General features: G+C 36.5%; 2 protein-coding genes across 2 annotated transcripts; both read left to right on the top strand.

Moving 5' to 3' along the window:
* Positions 1–3,888: 3,888 nt before the first annotated feature.
* LOC139132309 (uncharacterized) lies at positions 3,889–8,549 on the top strand. The gene is made up of 6 exons (XM_070698699.1): positions 3,889–4,000; positions 4,210–4,723; positions 5,413–5,686; positions 6,096–6,258; positions 7,257–7,783; positions 8,217–8,549. The coding sequence occupies exons 1-6, from the start codon at positions 3,889–3,891 to the stop codon at positions 8,547–8,549; spliced, it is 1,923 nt and encodes a 640-aa protein (XP_070554800.1).
* A 1,506-nt stretch (positions 8,550–10,055) lies between these two features.
* Positions 10,056–13,545, top strand: LOC139132033 (neuralized-like protein 4). The gene is made up of 3 exons (XM_070698411.1): positions 10,056–10,165; positions 12,267–12,411; positions 13,037–13,545. Exons 1-3 carry the CDS (start codon positions 10,057–10,059, stop codon positions 13,296–13,298), a joined length of 516 nt encoding a protein of 171 aa, XP_070554512.1. The 5' UTR covers position 10,056; the 3' UTR covers positions 13,299–13,545.
* Positions 13,546–16,067: the final 2,522 nt, after the last annotated feature.

Here is a 16,067-nt window from a genome sequence, read left to right as displayed (position 1 = left end):
GTTGACCTTTTGATGACTCTCACTGGCAAGAAAATCCCGCAAGATATGTGGTAAGCTCAAAATCACTGATATCTTTGAAAATATCTTACTTTTCTCATTTCGGATTTTAATACTAGAATTTTTTTTCGAGACCTACCTACCCTATTGCTGAGGGACCTAGGCCTGATCCCAATTCAGTTTCTTGACTTGACCAAAAGCGAGTGCAGTATTTTTTCGCCTTACAATGAGGGAAATGGACGAATTTCCCCACAATTTACGGGATGTTTAGCTCGTTTTTTCGGATTCTCAGGCTTTGATTTCAATCAAGGTAAAACAACTTAGAGTTAGGGGATTTCAAGGGAGGTCGGGTGACAGGAAACACATTTTTTCCGGGCGGCCGCATTTGATTTCGTAACACCCAAAAATACAAATCGCCAGGGCTGGCTACGAGACGCGAACAAGAGCCCGGTGGTATGAAACTCATCAGTTCGACTGTGGCTGTACAGAAAGTTCTGGAACATGCTGGATCGTAGATTCGCATGGCATGATAAGCGATACCTTTCATGAAAGCAGCACCTTATGCGTACCGATGATGTTGTCGTCACAAGACGCGAAGTTATGCCTGTATGCATAGGGTACAGCAGTAAGTCCCCGGGGTGGGCAGGGGTGGTAGGGATGGGTTTTTGTCCATTGGTTACTTTGAATCTATTTATATATATATATATATATATATATATATATATATATATATATATATATATATATATATATATATATATATATAATATATATATATATTATACACACACACAAATTACTTCCAGCACAAAGTAATGATATCTGTTACTCTAGTTTCATGCATCCTGTAATCTCCAGAGAAGAAGTGAAAGGATTTTAAGGTCATGGATTGGTATGATTGCGATTATTTTTATATCTCCACAGGGGAAGAAATCAGTCCCCTGGGGTGGGGAGGGAGGTTTTTTGTGTAACAGTTAATTTTATTCTATTTTATTAATTTACACCGTGATATTCAAATAAAGAATTCGATTACAAACTCTCTGAACCCTTCTTTATTACCTGCAAGTCCTCGTCTCCTCTTCAACATGTGAACAGACCACTTTAATTTCTCTGCAAACATTCCCAACTTGCTAATCAGCTGTCCGTATCAGCGGACTAATTGATTAAGTCATTGATTAAGAAATAGATTTTATTACTTTGACTTAATCAATGACTTCGCTGATACTGACAGCGTATTAGCCTTTGCGGAGCAATTACAGTAGTGTATACACAAGTCAGAGGAGATAAGGACTTGTAGGTAATAAAGAAAGCAGTCAGACGGTGTGGAGTCGAAATCTTTATTTGAAATACCACAGTCATATATTATATATATATATATATATATATTATATATATATATATATATATATTATATATATATATATATATATATATATATATATATATATATATATATATATATATATATATTCGGGGAAGAAAAAGGCCAACAGGACGGCGCACGTCAAACCTACTGAACTGATCCGTTAGCTCAGTTGGTAGAGCATCCGAACTGAATGCGGGGACGTGGGTTCAAATCCTACATGGGTCATTTTTTCAAGCCCCAAACATTTGCTGTGCAGAGACACTCAGATGTAGTTGTGTGTTTTTCAATTTAGTTTCTACTATATATATATATATATATATATATATATATATATATATATATATATATATATATATATATATATATATGTGTGTGTGTGTGTGTGTGTGTGTGTGTGTGTGTGTGTGTGTGTGTGTGTGTGTGTGTGTGTATATATAAACAAATTACTTCAAGTACAAAGTAATAAAATCTATTTCTTAAGTTTCATGAATCCTGAATCCTCGGATAGAAGATAACACCTTAGCATCGAACACTGTAATTTCCCACGAGGAAATCTCTATACTTCGGAGATATATATATATTATAGCATTGCGCCTTAAAACACCTGGTGTCAGGTACAACCTTCTCATTGGCTAACAAACTGACTGCACTGATCCAGGTGCACACAATTTGCCACGTGGTATGCTGCATGTGTATGTCACTGTGTATCGGCCAGGCCACCAGTATGGACGCATACTCGTATATCTTCGACGCAATGCATTCAAGCGAAGTGGAAAGGTTTTGCTCGCAGTTTGACAACGTGATACCACTGGATGACGGAGAGGATTTAACCTAACGGCAAAACAGGAACGTGAAAGATTTCCTGCTCCCGTGAACAGTGCACAATTGACTGAAATACAAGAATCTCGCGTACTTCAAAATACACGCAAGTCTACCTGGTCAGGCGTGTCAGTGTCGGATGCATGGGGACGTACCCGAAGCGAAAAACTTAAAACAACTGAAGTTAAAAGCAGCGAAGTATTCAGGAACCGACCACATTTGTGGATGTGTGGAATATCTGGATATCATACCGGCCATTAGGGCAGGTTAGTTTCAATTATTTTCTTACATTTTCAGGCGTGACTGTTATTGTTATTGTTTCTTCAATCGTGTTTTTGAAAGGCCAGTTTAATATGACATGATAATATTTGAAAAGTTCGATGCAATGGGTCTATCCCGCCCGCTGAGTGTTGTCCTTTGAACGGAGTTTCAAGTGTGGGATTCCATTACTTTCCGCTCAAATGTCATTCCTTTTCGACGGCAATATTTTTCAATTATTGATTATTTTCATTAAATTCAGATTGCTGCAGCAACTTCTTTGAATAAGGGCTTCGATGATCAACTATTCAAAGAATGCACTGGTCATCTCTGATGAAGAATTTCGCACGTACACTGCGTATCAGCAATTTCCTGCAGAAAACCGTGTCTAACGCTTTACAATCCCCACAACCTGTGACAAAAGTTGATGTAAAAGTTGAAGAGTACCATTCTCCGTGCTGCTCGTCAGATACCACTACGTTTAATAACCTCGTACACAAGTTCATCAGGCCATATTTTCATTCAAAATCAACACGGTGATAAGTTGTCATTGAAATGTAATTTCGCTAGTTCATTAAAAGTTGCCACGTGTACAATCTGCCAGATGTTTGATTTTCGTTCGTATGTAGTAAAACCTTTAAGCGTGCATTGATATGGAAAGTAGTAAACCTTACGTCTGTATTCATATGATAATGAAGTCTATTCATTAAACTGTAAGGTTTACTTAATTCCATATCAATGAACGTAATGGTTTACTTATTTGCATAAGAACAATTGGTGTTGCGATAATAAACGTACGGTGAGAACAATGTGTCACATGACCATGAGTGGTATAAATATATATAAAACACGTAAATATGCTTGCTCTCCACATTTCATAGAAAATAATGTATTCATGAACGTATGCTTTTATCGCAGATTACAAGATGGGTGTTAACTTTTCGGTGAGCAAACCGAATTACCATGTCTCAGGTGACCCAATGGACGATATGCAAATATGCACTTTCGGCATGTGTACGCCGGGGCGTTCATCGAACCTGGGACAAGATAGTGATTACACGGTAAAACAACCTACTTACAGGCAAACGGTGACTGTTTTCGACGACATTACACAGTCAGGTAATTATAGATTGCAACTGTTCAATAATTTACAGCTACCTGTTGAAAGATTCAAATTTAATTCATGTATATGTATGCTTATTTACTAACGATAATATTTGTGATAACACACTAGCTTAGTCCATGAGTTAACTGATCACTACCTTATTTACCATAGATACGGGAAACAGAATCAGTGTAACAGAAATAGCATGGATATCCTCCCCCAATAATTGAGTTTTCTTGCTGTCACTGACAATGAAACATCTATAAAATCAGAGGCAACTGCAGTTGATAATTCGGTCTGCAAAGACGACAGTCATATGTTGCGACGAATTCGAGACGAATATATGGTTCAGCCTAATGAAGATGTGAATTCCGATAGTTCAACTCAACAGATCAACTCAACAATTGATATTGATTCTTCCGATTCTTCCGATTCCGACGAGAAAGACTTTACAGGTATAGTATTTGAGTATTTCTAAGAGAAAAAGCTGAACCCATATTTTATTTAAATACCATACTTTGAGCAAGCGCTTCGTTTAGCTTATTCCAAATTTGAGTCATTCACAAATCGTATTTTAGACAACTTATAACAGAACCTTGTGACATTTCATATCTTTTCACAACTACAAGATATAGAAACTTGAACTCGACACTTTTCATTGCAGATTCTAAAGAAAGAGTCCACACAGAGTCAATGAATAACATAAATTGCAGTACTCACGAAGATCGAAGGAACGGGGACAATCATGCTTGTGGTGAGATTTCTCATGATGACACGGCAGAGGATTACTCGCAATCCAAGGGATTGTTACCTGATTCTCCAGAAACAAAACCTGTTTCAACAATCAAAACTGGAAATCGCACGACTCTAAGGCGGCAAGTCAGCATAAAACACTGTCCTTCGATTTCTTCACATTCATCTGCAAAAAGTGATGAGGGAGATGGCCAGCCACATACTGATATGGATGACACTTTCTCTGCAAACGTGGAACCAGGGTTACAGAGTGAAAAAGAATGTCAGGAACGAGTGACTATTCTTCCTCGGGGAGAAAACAACAACTCATCCACTGATACTAAAGAAACTCAGAAATCTTCAGAAGACGTGTCATACAACTTTCATCAAACATGCGGGCCTAATGTAGATATGGTATGGCGAACGAAGGGAGCCAAGAGAAAAAGGTAGGATTGTTATCCATGTACAGTTTTACCAACACCAGATCCTCGACTTACATGCATTTGTCTGTGTATCATCAGTATTTAGATGTGCGGCAGGTTCGATATTTATTTAAATCTTTTACTGATCTGTGAAACATCATTTATGTCCCTATTCGAGGTCAAATGTTATCAAGCAGAACCACATACACACCGATAGTATCCATGTGCTAATCATTCCAAAGTTTAACAACTTCAGAAGCAGTCCGCTTGTTGAAGTACGAACCGTCGCCTGTTCAATAGTAATAAGACTTCAGTATATACATTTTGAATGTGCACATGATCTGAAAAATGTCTTTACGTGAGGATTACATTGGAGAAGCGTTTGGTGATGTCAGCTCGGAAGAACCTTAACCTCGCCCATACTATTCACCTTAAAAGTAAAGACTTACTAACAGTTACCAGCAAATTTTAAATCGTCTATCTGTTCACACTTAAATTGCAATAATTCCTGGCGTATAGTTTTCATGACTCGTAATAGCTTTAATAGTAAATGAGGTAAACAAAATATACTTCTAGCATTTTCCACGAAATTTTCCTTGAATAAACTAATACTCAAGGAAAGCAAGATAGGACTATATCGTATTGTTTGAAAAACATTTCCATACTATTTGAACCATGCATGAGAACCATATTTCTCTGAAATTATATTACAGGAAGGCCAAGACTTTCGATGGAGGAACTGTCATGACAGAAACCCCCCTGAAAGATGATGTCGTGTTTCAAATTGTGATAGAACCAACTGAAAGTGATCAGGCAAGAAGAATTAATATCGGTGCAACTTCGAATAATCCTGACAAGCTTAAGTCCATTCCAGATATGCGCAAACCTCAAGAAGGCGATGCTGTAAACATTCTATGGTCTAACAGAAACGTTTACGCAGGGGGGAAATATCAGAAGAGCTTGAGCGAGGATATTGATGAGTGCACAGTGAGTATACTCCTGTTCAGATGGCAAATTAATTTAATGTTGGGTTATTGCTTTTCTTTATTGAAACATACAAACCATCACCGAGAGTATGTTATGATGTGTATACATGTATCTTGAAATATATCCGAGTCCATTTAGGTATGTCTGAGTTATATTGTATGTAAAAGTATATGTTAATTTAAGAGACAGTATTGTACCCTCTCTTGACCCCTGTAATATCATATGGTCATCTAGTTTATTGCAATGTTTCATGAAGGTGGTAAAAACATTTGGTAAAATGGATGTCGGCTTCTGCCGTAGATAGCTACTTTATGCCGATGCATTTGAACAACATCGCTGGCCATCTGTCTCAGAGAGATTTTAATTTCAGTTGCTATTTATCTAATGTCATAAGCCGTTCTCTTGACAGGTCGGAGACACAGTTGGTATCAAGAAAACAAAAAGCTCCCTTAAATTCTATTTGAATGGTGAGGAGGTGGGAAATCTCGACAAAGGAAAATGTGACTGGAATAACAAAGCACTCTATGGTGTTGTGGATCTGTATGGCAAGGGTAGTCATGTATCTATCACAAGTGAGTGCCAACAAAGTTATTTAGGAGGTGTTTACATGAAACGAGTGATAGTATATCCAATTAAACTAGGCAATCTTTTGAAATGCATCATAGTTATATTTACTACAATTATCATATGCCATGCATTGCCCTTATTTCTCTATCGTGGATTGTGTTGAATCACGGGAACGGTACGGTTTCGAAGAGTTCTTCAGATCGAAATAATAAGACTGGTCGTCATTTTAGACTTGTAACAAAGTATCGCTGTACCCGGATGACATCTATGGTCGTCATTTAGACTTGTAACAAAGTATCGCTGTACCCGGATGACATCTGATACTGCTGCTTGTATTAATACTCCAGACAAATTTTGTCAGTTACATGCGTAACTGTTATTGAAGCTTGGAGTCTATTTTCTGGTGAGAATTTAATTATCATGTTGGAAGATGCCTTCTAAGTCGTATTTTAGTCCTCCCCTCTTTCTTAACTTAGAAAACTATCCAGAACGTGCGGAAACAATATTCATTTTGCTTCTTAATGAGGGAAGGATGACATCATTTACAAACTACCCCATTTAAATCGCGTAACGTTTGTGCATGTTACCCGGTAAGAATAAGACGAGGAAACAGACGTACATACTGTATTGCCCTATGCTTATGTCGTTCAGTTTGCGAATGGAAAATGTCTAAAGTTCATGTAATTAAATTCATTTCAAATGTATGCACGTTGTAGAATAAAATGAAAATCGTCATATTGTGAGGTTTATTTTCCGGATGTTTCGATAAACTTTCCAGTAAAGAAACTACTTCATGAAAGTAATACCATTGTCGTTTGTAATTAGTCGGCAACTCTACTTGTTAACCCTATTAGCACAGTACAATTCTCATTTTGATATTGTCTGTTTTAACCTATGGATCGCGAATTTATTTTCTACTCTCATGCTTTCATTTAAGAATCTTTAATCACTGTTGTTCTGCTTTCGAAATAATATACAATATTTGTAATTTTCTTTTCTTTAGAGAATAACTACACACAGGAAAAAGCTGTGAATTTCGAGTTCCTCGAGAATTTCCCTGTTGTTGAGAGCTATGCCCGTAACAAGAAACGCGTTAAACCTGTAATGGAGCAGATGAGGAAAGTGATAATTGCTTTCAAGCGACATCAAAAGGATGTTAAGCGATTCCCTTGTAACGCCGCGAGCCTTGTCAACATTTACATCTTGAAGCCAGCATCGTCAGTCAAAAGTGAAAACCTGAGGCAATTAGGCGATCACCTTGCAAGACTAGGAGCTGCTACAGAGTTTAAAAAGCTTCTTCAATATCTCTTCAGCAACAACAAAATAAAGGACGGCAAAAAGACCCAAGATTACCTGTCCGGGAGAGAAATTGTTCTTGAAACTTGCCGTGTGTATTCGAAGGCTAGTAGAGAGCTGAAAGTTTCCTTCGGAGAGAGTGGATTACTTGAACTCTTGATCACACAAATTATGGAGAGCAACGAGGGTGACAGCAACGAGGGTGCCGCATCAAACTCGAACGAAGATCACGAAGTGAGTAAATACATTTTTATATGAATGTCTACAAGCACAATTTTGAAAATGTTATATTTTAAATGCAGAAGACGCTTTTCCACAAAAATATGAGAAATTACTAGTTATTGCAAGTAAATATCATTGAATCAGTAGTTTGTGATTTGCGACATTCACATAAAAGGTGAATAGGGATTATTTCCATATAATATCATGAAAATTTACTCGATTATTTCTTTTACTCGCCAGGATACAATACGCATGGAAATTTTACGTATTATGTATCATTGTTCGACATTGACCCAAAACAGGAGAATCTTCCACAAGAACATAGCCTTCGAATCATCCATGTCCTTGTTAGAATCTGACGATATCGAATTTTCCGCATTGTTAGACTATAACGATGACAAACATTGCGCAAACCGAGACACAATGTCCATTCACTTGTCGCCAGCAAGTCATATCTCATCTTCATGATGTGTTGAAGAAAAGCATCAAAGGAACAAAACTTTACGACATTGATACCATAAACATCGAAGTCACTAAAACTCTAGGTTTCCTGGCTTCGAAAAAAGAAAACGCGACCACTATTATGGACAAAGGTTCTGTACAGTTGCTGTTGTCGTTGATAAAACGGGGAGAGCTAGCAGAAAGGGAGACTGCGGCGTTTGCCTTGCTACAACTTAGTCGACATGATTATGAGGACCATCAGAAGAACCACTTCCTACCAGTGCCAAAAAATTGGACAAAGTGCTCAAGAAATACGAGAAAGTTTCTCCAACTCTGAGGCACACCATTGAGCAATTCCTTCGTATACCGGAATCTAACGTCGACTCCAACGGTATAAAGATCAATCATTTTTACAAACTGTGTAAATTCTCTCTCTCTCTCTCTCTCTCTCTCTCTCTCTCTCTCTCTCTCTCTCTCTCGCTCTCTCTCTCTCTCTCTCTCTCTCTCTCTCTCATAATAACACAATTACTTCAAGTACAAAGTAATGAAACCTGTAATGGAATTTGTACTTGAAGTAATTTGTGTTATTATTTATAACGCTCTGCTTAGTATCGAGCACTGTAATTTCCCACGAGGACATATGTATCGTCTTTTGAAAATAGCTACCTCGTACCCTTCCAATGTCAAAAGTTTGCCAACTCTCCAACGATCTACGAAGGTTAAGTCAACACTACCTTATTCTGACGTAACGACTTGATTGCCTAACATGATTATCCAATCTTTCTCCCACATATTACATTATGTTTCATATATTCAAGGAATAACAACTTTTTCTTGGTTTATTGTATTGTCCTTACCAAAATAGATGTTAATGCCAATGAAAAGAAATGTGAATACCAAAGTAAATGTACAAGATTCATGGAGGAGAACTTAAAATAGGTAATCTTTCATCTATTACTTTAATACAAGCAAGCAAGCTTTGTTTAGAGTATCATTTTACCAAATGATAAAATATATTGTAACAGCTCTTCGACGAAATTATTCTTCAACTTTCTAAGGGCACAAAAGGATATTATACTACTACTTTCCCTCAAGGGATTTTTCACTTGTATTACGTGCGGTAGTTGTTGCACTTTGATTGAAGTGTTTACGTTTCAGTAAAATACTTAGCGAATATTCATTTGTTAAGTGAATTTCAGATGGCCTTCTTACAAATTTGGTGTAAAAGCAAACCTAGGCCTAAACAATCATACAAGTTACCTGCATTTAATTAGTTTTTGCGAAAATTTACGAATAGAAATATTCTTTGAAAAAGTTCAGTAGTTAAATAAGTCAATCGAGATGCATGACGTAAACGATTTTGAAATCATGCTGTTCATTTTCAATCTTCACTGTAGGAGTCTTTCGTAAGAGTGACTTCGACCAATGTTACTGCTTGACCTGCCACAAAAGGAGAGGTGATGATTTATACTACAACGTGGTGAACCTCCCGAAGATACGGTATACCTATCGGCTGGTGTCGCTTTGGGCTACAGTGAGTATCTCAAAGATTATGATTAATTTTTGATTAAAACTGAAACACTCTACATATATTACTGACAAAACTCTGCGTACGTCTATACCCTAAATGTTATTTACACTACATCGTGTTATCATTGGTTACCTGAATTCCAAACTGCTACATGTATCACTTTAAATCGGTATTTATCCTCTGTCTCGCGATTCAAATTTGTTATGATTGTTATCACGCTACACAATACATAATTGTGTAGGTTGTAAGATTTGCCGTTTCATCAGCCTAGAATAACTGCACGTTTTCATTTTTATACCGTTTCAGGTTGCCCATGCGAGCTGAGTATCTTAACGCCGCCGATAAATGGCACCGTGCGTACCATGGAACAAGGGAAGACTCGGTACTTCCTATACTGAAAACTGGTGATTTACTCCAACCAGGTTGGTAATATTACCGGAATAGGAATATGTTGACAGATCTCAAAATTATTACAGACCTTTTAATAAATTTTCATTTTATGAAATTATATTGAATATTTGTGACTTTCATTGGTGGCTCTATCGGACTGAAGACCTAATCTATTTGTTATCCGACACCACTTTCTGTATGCACATCGTATATTCCTCGAGTTCCGTGATTGGTTAAAAAGAAGGCGACTATTTGTTACTTTACATATTGAATGGAATGATAAATACTCAAACCTTAAACTCACTATCATATTTGAATTTTCAAGCACTCGTGGGTCTTATCCTAAATATTACAAAATTAGGTGTTTATTAGCCACAGAATTCGGTAGCAGAGTTTAAGTATTCGTTTAAAGGAAAGGGTGGGTGGGTGGGTGGGTGGGTGGGTGGGTGGGTAGGTAGGTAGGTAGGTAGGTAGGTACCTACGTACCTAGGTAGTTCTTAGGTAGGAAGGTAGGTAGGTAGTTCGTATGTAGGGACGCACGCACGCACGTACGTATAGTATGTCCGTCGACATCAAAACTCACGAACCGCTGCACTTTTCAGCTTGGTATTTGGTGTTTTGATGCATCTTGGGCTAAAGATGGGATATTTTTCAAATGAAGTTTGCAGTGCCAAAATTATGCAAATTAGCTTAAAAATGTGAAAATGGTCAAGAATTAATAACTCAAGAACCGCTGTTTTGATTGCTTTGAAAATTTGTGTGCAAGTACCTTAGGTGAACCTTATACAGTTTTATGAATATCGTGAAGATATCTTGAATTTTGTATTTTTGCTGAATTTTTTGGTTATTTTTCTCATTTTAAGTAAAAATTCTTCTTCTCTGAAACCGCCAGCCCAGTTGCTCTCAAATTTGGGTCGGATGTTTGCAAGGGTGTTACCCTTCTAATTTGTTGAAATTACGACAAAATTGGAAAAATTACTGTTTGGGGCAATTTTTGTCATTTTTGGTCAAAAAATCTTAAAAAATATTTTCTTTTTAAAGCCCCTGGACAGACAGCTTTTATATTTGGTGTACAGATGTCCAGGGATGACAATAGTTATATGTGGAAGTTGTCCTGAAATATGCAAATTTGTATTTTCAAGACAATTTTGTCATTTTTGGTCAAGAAAACTGTTCTCAAAGTTTCTGGTCTGATACATTTGTAATTGGTAAAAAAGTCCCGAGGGATGTTATTAGATAAACATTATGCTTAAAGTGTTGGGAAACCCGCAAATTTTATATTTTAGGTAATTTTCTCAGTTTGTGACCTTAAATGACCTACACCAACCCAGGATATGTTGTAAGACAGTTTCGAAGGCTGTGAACATAATTTTGTCATATTTGGTATCATTTGTAGTAAAATTTGATCCAGAAACAAAAACTTTTCCATGTAAGACACACAAGAACTGATGAGAAATTAGGATCCAGGATAATTCCAGATGTCGTAATCACCCCCAGAGTGAAGACATTTCACTATCTTAACTAATTTAAGTGCTGTTTACATTCGAATGATAGCACTCAGAGCATTAATTAAAAAATCCCCAAGGTTGTAAATACATTTACTGCCATCTGGCCTTATGTAAACATGGTCAACCAAGGGTGGAACATTTGATATTCAGGAGGGGGTAGGGTCTACAAGATTGTGAGGTAGCATTGCTTTTTGCCAGATCCCTTGTATATTTTTTCCCACGCGTTATTTTTCCCCAATCTTCCAACCTTTTATTGTCAAGCCTTCTCTGACCTCCAGTACCTAAGTTGCAGACCTTATTTGCTTTTGTCATTCTTGTTTTTCTGGTTTAAATATTTCTTGAATGGACCAATTCAAACCGAATGTGAGCACACTGTCTTTGACGGTATTTTTATTATACGGAAACGTTTATCGCGCGACACAGAAAATAGTTTCCTTCCCGTGAATGCGTTTAGTATATTCAGAATTTATCTTTGGAATACGAAGCGTACCTCACGGGATAACGTAGAAAATGACAAAGGTGTTAGTTGGATTGGTCAAAGATCATTAAATGTAAATTAAAACTGCTTCACACGAAAAACATTGTTTCTATGCTAGACTAAAATTTCGTTTGACTTTCTGTAAAGGTGACGTAACCCCGACAGGCGATCAGCTTGGCGAACGTCCAGGCCATCTCGAAGAGGACAATCAAATCGGTCTCGACACAAAGCAAGTTTTCGTGACACCAAGCGTCAAATATGCTGCCCGTGAAGAGTATGCTACCCCGAGCAAGTAAGCATTTAACCTCATACAATAGCAGCAATATTCTTAACATTAATCTTTGTATACTTGTATGATCTTTCATGAATATACACTTAAACAACTAAAAACAAGTTTGTCCGTTACATGGCTGTCGCAATGTTACACTGTGATGTCTTCGCCAGGTGACTGGGTGTCGTACGTTGTGAGTTCGAGTCCGGTCGAGCATTTTCTGAATTTAACCACCATGGCTTGATGCTGGTAGCAGTGTTTGATAGAATTGTCCAAGAGGTTTTCTTTCGCCCAGTTCAGCAATGTATTCAAAGCTTTGATAAAGTTTGTGTGCGATGTGTGATAGCAAGTATATCAGTGCGAGCGCTTCATGAACTTACAGTGTGTCGAGGGGTCGCAGTCAAAATAACTGTAACAACTTAGCTCGGTTATTGAGCCACTCTTTTATAAGAATGAGGATTTCGTCCTAAGGTATTGACTGTGGTGTCTTCGCCAGGTGGCTTGTTGCCATACGCTGCGAATGCGAATCCGATCGAAAATTAACAAACTGGGGTTTGAGAGTACCTTTCATGTTTTTTTGTTAAAAAGATAGTGTATTGAAGCGATATGAGTCCACAATAACAACATACACGTCTTTTTTATACAGATTCCATGATAAAGAGGATGCATCAGTCCATAAAGCTCAAGTCGCATTTCAAGTTTATATCCAACCCGACACTTACGAGAGAGGGCCTGAAACAGTTGGTCTGAAAACTAAACTTGATCCTGAATTCAACAACCAAGAACTTGAATGGTCTACTAAACGGCGCGGTGTAATTTTGTTAGCTGGCGTTCTTGTAAAATTAGAACTACTGAAGAAGGGTAAAGCAAACAAGAAAGGTTTTGGCCCGAAAAAATCAAAAAGTTAAATTTAGTTGATGTAACGGTTTGTCTTTCGTTTCAGCTTACTAATATGTCTCACATAAATTTTGAAAGTGTTTTTGTTATGTTGTGACGCTTTAATAAGCTTATTACGCTTGGTTAAGTGTGTGAACATGTTGGCTAAAATCTCACGTTTGAATATCTAGAATAAATTGACTGTTCACATTTTTCATGGTTTTGGTGTGTATAACGTATCAAGAAGATTTTCTGCAAGGATAAACCAGATATGAACTGTAAATGCTCACGTGTTTCATTATATATTGAAGTTATGTGTAAATTTGAACCTTTGCCACATGTTTGCAACTTCATTGAAATTATTATGATCAACATAATGAGCAATAATCACCGCCGATTAATTCTAAAGGTCATGAAGTATACAAATATGTAATTAGCTGAAATAAAAATATTAAAGTAATTTTACTGCTCTTATTGTATCACCACTTTATATAGCAAGTGTAATTACTGTTGGCCAAGTCCTTCAAGCCATATATGCCGAGCTGTGAAAGCTCATTAGATATGCAAATTATAAATAAGCTGACATGAAAATGTGAAATGACTTTCGATATTGTTTTGATCTAGTACCTGGTATAATCATCAATGTACATAGCATGTTTTGCCAACTTTGATCAAGTAAATCCCGGTAATATATCCCTAATAAGCAAAGTTAATTAAATATGTAAATTAGGAAGTGGCTTTAGTAAAAATGCTTAGTGATTGTCAGTAATGTTGTATCATGGTATCTGCAATATGTGTAGCAAATTTTGTCAACTTTGGTCAAGTCAATTCAGACATATATCTCTAATTAGGAAAGTTCATTAAATATACAAATTAGGAATTGGCTGAAGAGAAAATGCTAGATGACTTTCAATAATATTGAATTACAGAGTCTTTAATATACATAGTAAGTTTCATCAATTTTGATCAAGTCCATTAAGATAAATATACCTAATTATGAAAATTCATTTAATATTAAAATTAGGTTTTGGCTGAAGTAAAAATGTCTTTTGACTTTCAATAATGTTATATCACAGTATCTTTGATGTATATAGTAAGTTTCAACAACTACAATCAAGTTAATTCAGATATATATCCCTAATTGGGAAAGTTCATTAAATATGCAAATTCGGAATTGGCTGAAGTAAAAATGTTTAATGACTTTCAAAAATGTTGTATCATAGTGGCTTCAATACATGTAGCAAGTTTCATCAACTTTGGTCCAGTCATTTCAAATATATATTCCTAATTAACAAAGTTCATGAAATATGCAAATTGGGAATTGGCTGAAATTAAAACGCTTAATGACTTTCAATAATGTTAAATCATAGTATCTTTAATATACATACCAAGTTTGGTTAATTTTGATCAAGTCAAATCAGACATATATCCCTAGTTAGGAAAGTTCATTAAATATGCAAATTAGCATTTATCTTTCATGTCACCCTTAATGGTTCCCACTGCTGATATATCTTCGTGTGATCAACATTTGTAGCAAATCTCATCAAATTTTGTGTAGTCGTTTTTAATATATATCCATTTTTTCTAAAATCATTAATTATGCAAATGAGCAAAAAGTATGCAAGCCAGACCCACCAAAAACTAATCAGTTCTTGCCATTTGCTAACTGAATATATGTACCAGATTTGATTCTGATCTGATAAGCCGTTTTTGAGATAATGGACCAACAGACAGACAGACAGACAGACACACAGACGGACAGACAGACAGACAGACAGACATCGCTGCGACATATGCCCACGTGTGTAAACACGTGAGCAAAAAATGATAGTGTTATTACACTAGTAATAATTATTGGTTTTCGCCGTGTGAGCTCGGTAGTCATTTCAGGAAATATCAAATCTAAACGTTTCAGACAATGCATGGTGCGCTTTAGGTTCATCTTGTTTTGAAACTTAATTTTTCATGAATGTATTACTATTCCCTTCTTACTTGTTTCTAACATCATGTGTGTGTTTGTGTGTGTATTTCAACAGTGGAGATTAATTGTCTACTGTCTTTTATCTGTTATTTTGTACAGCCGTGTACTCTGAGTTGCAAACAGTACCAGAATATTTTGAGATGAGTAAATAACTATACAATGAATTCATTAGGCGGAAACGTAAATTTTAGTGTTGTAATTGCAGTACTTGACTTTGTCAAATTGCACTTTTTCAGGAACCAGAGACACTATTTTCCATTTCCTTTGCTCTTCGTAACCTTTGCAAGTATGGAAGATATTAGGCAATATGTTGTACTTGAAAAATACGACGACCACCTTTCCTAGACTCTTTTCTCTCTTGTCAATGTCTATGAAACTATTAAATGAAATAAACTTTCATCAACTTAGTTTTGGTAGCAGAATAGAACAACTTATATATACTAAAGTGTCTCGTATTATGGTTTTTAGGGATATAATTTGTTGCTAATACGATCCGTGACATTATTCGGCCAACCATTTTTTCACCTTGAAATCAGAGAATGAAAGTCGAAATATGGGCAAATTTCATGATTCCATCGGTTCACTTGACCATTTACATTAAAATTGGATCAAATTTCGATCTTGAATTTGCTCTGTTAGCATTCTATTTCTGAATTAAGAATGACACGTTCAGCGACGTAAACCGCTAGTTGTGCAATGTTAACGAAATTAGAAATTAGAAATTGGCACCACGTGACCAACTTAGGGAGCCTCCATATTTTACAGAGATGTCGGCGGAAATCAGGCGAGGTTTAGTTATACGACACGGCTGGAAACAGAC

This window comes from Ptychodera flava, chromosome 4 (assembly GCF_041260155.1).
Source record: "Ptychodera flava strain L36383 chromosome 4, AS_Pfla_20210202, whole genome shotgun sequence".
NCBI lineage: Eukaryota > Metazoa > Hemichordata > Enteropneusta > Ptychoderidae > Ptychodera > Ptychodera flava.
This window is presented reverse-complemented; position numbering and strand designations above follow the sequence as displayed.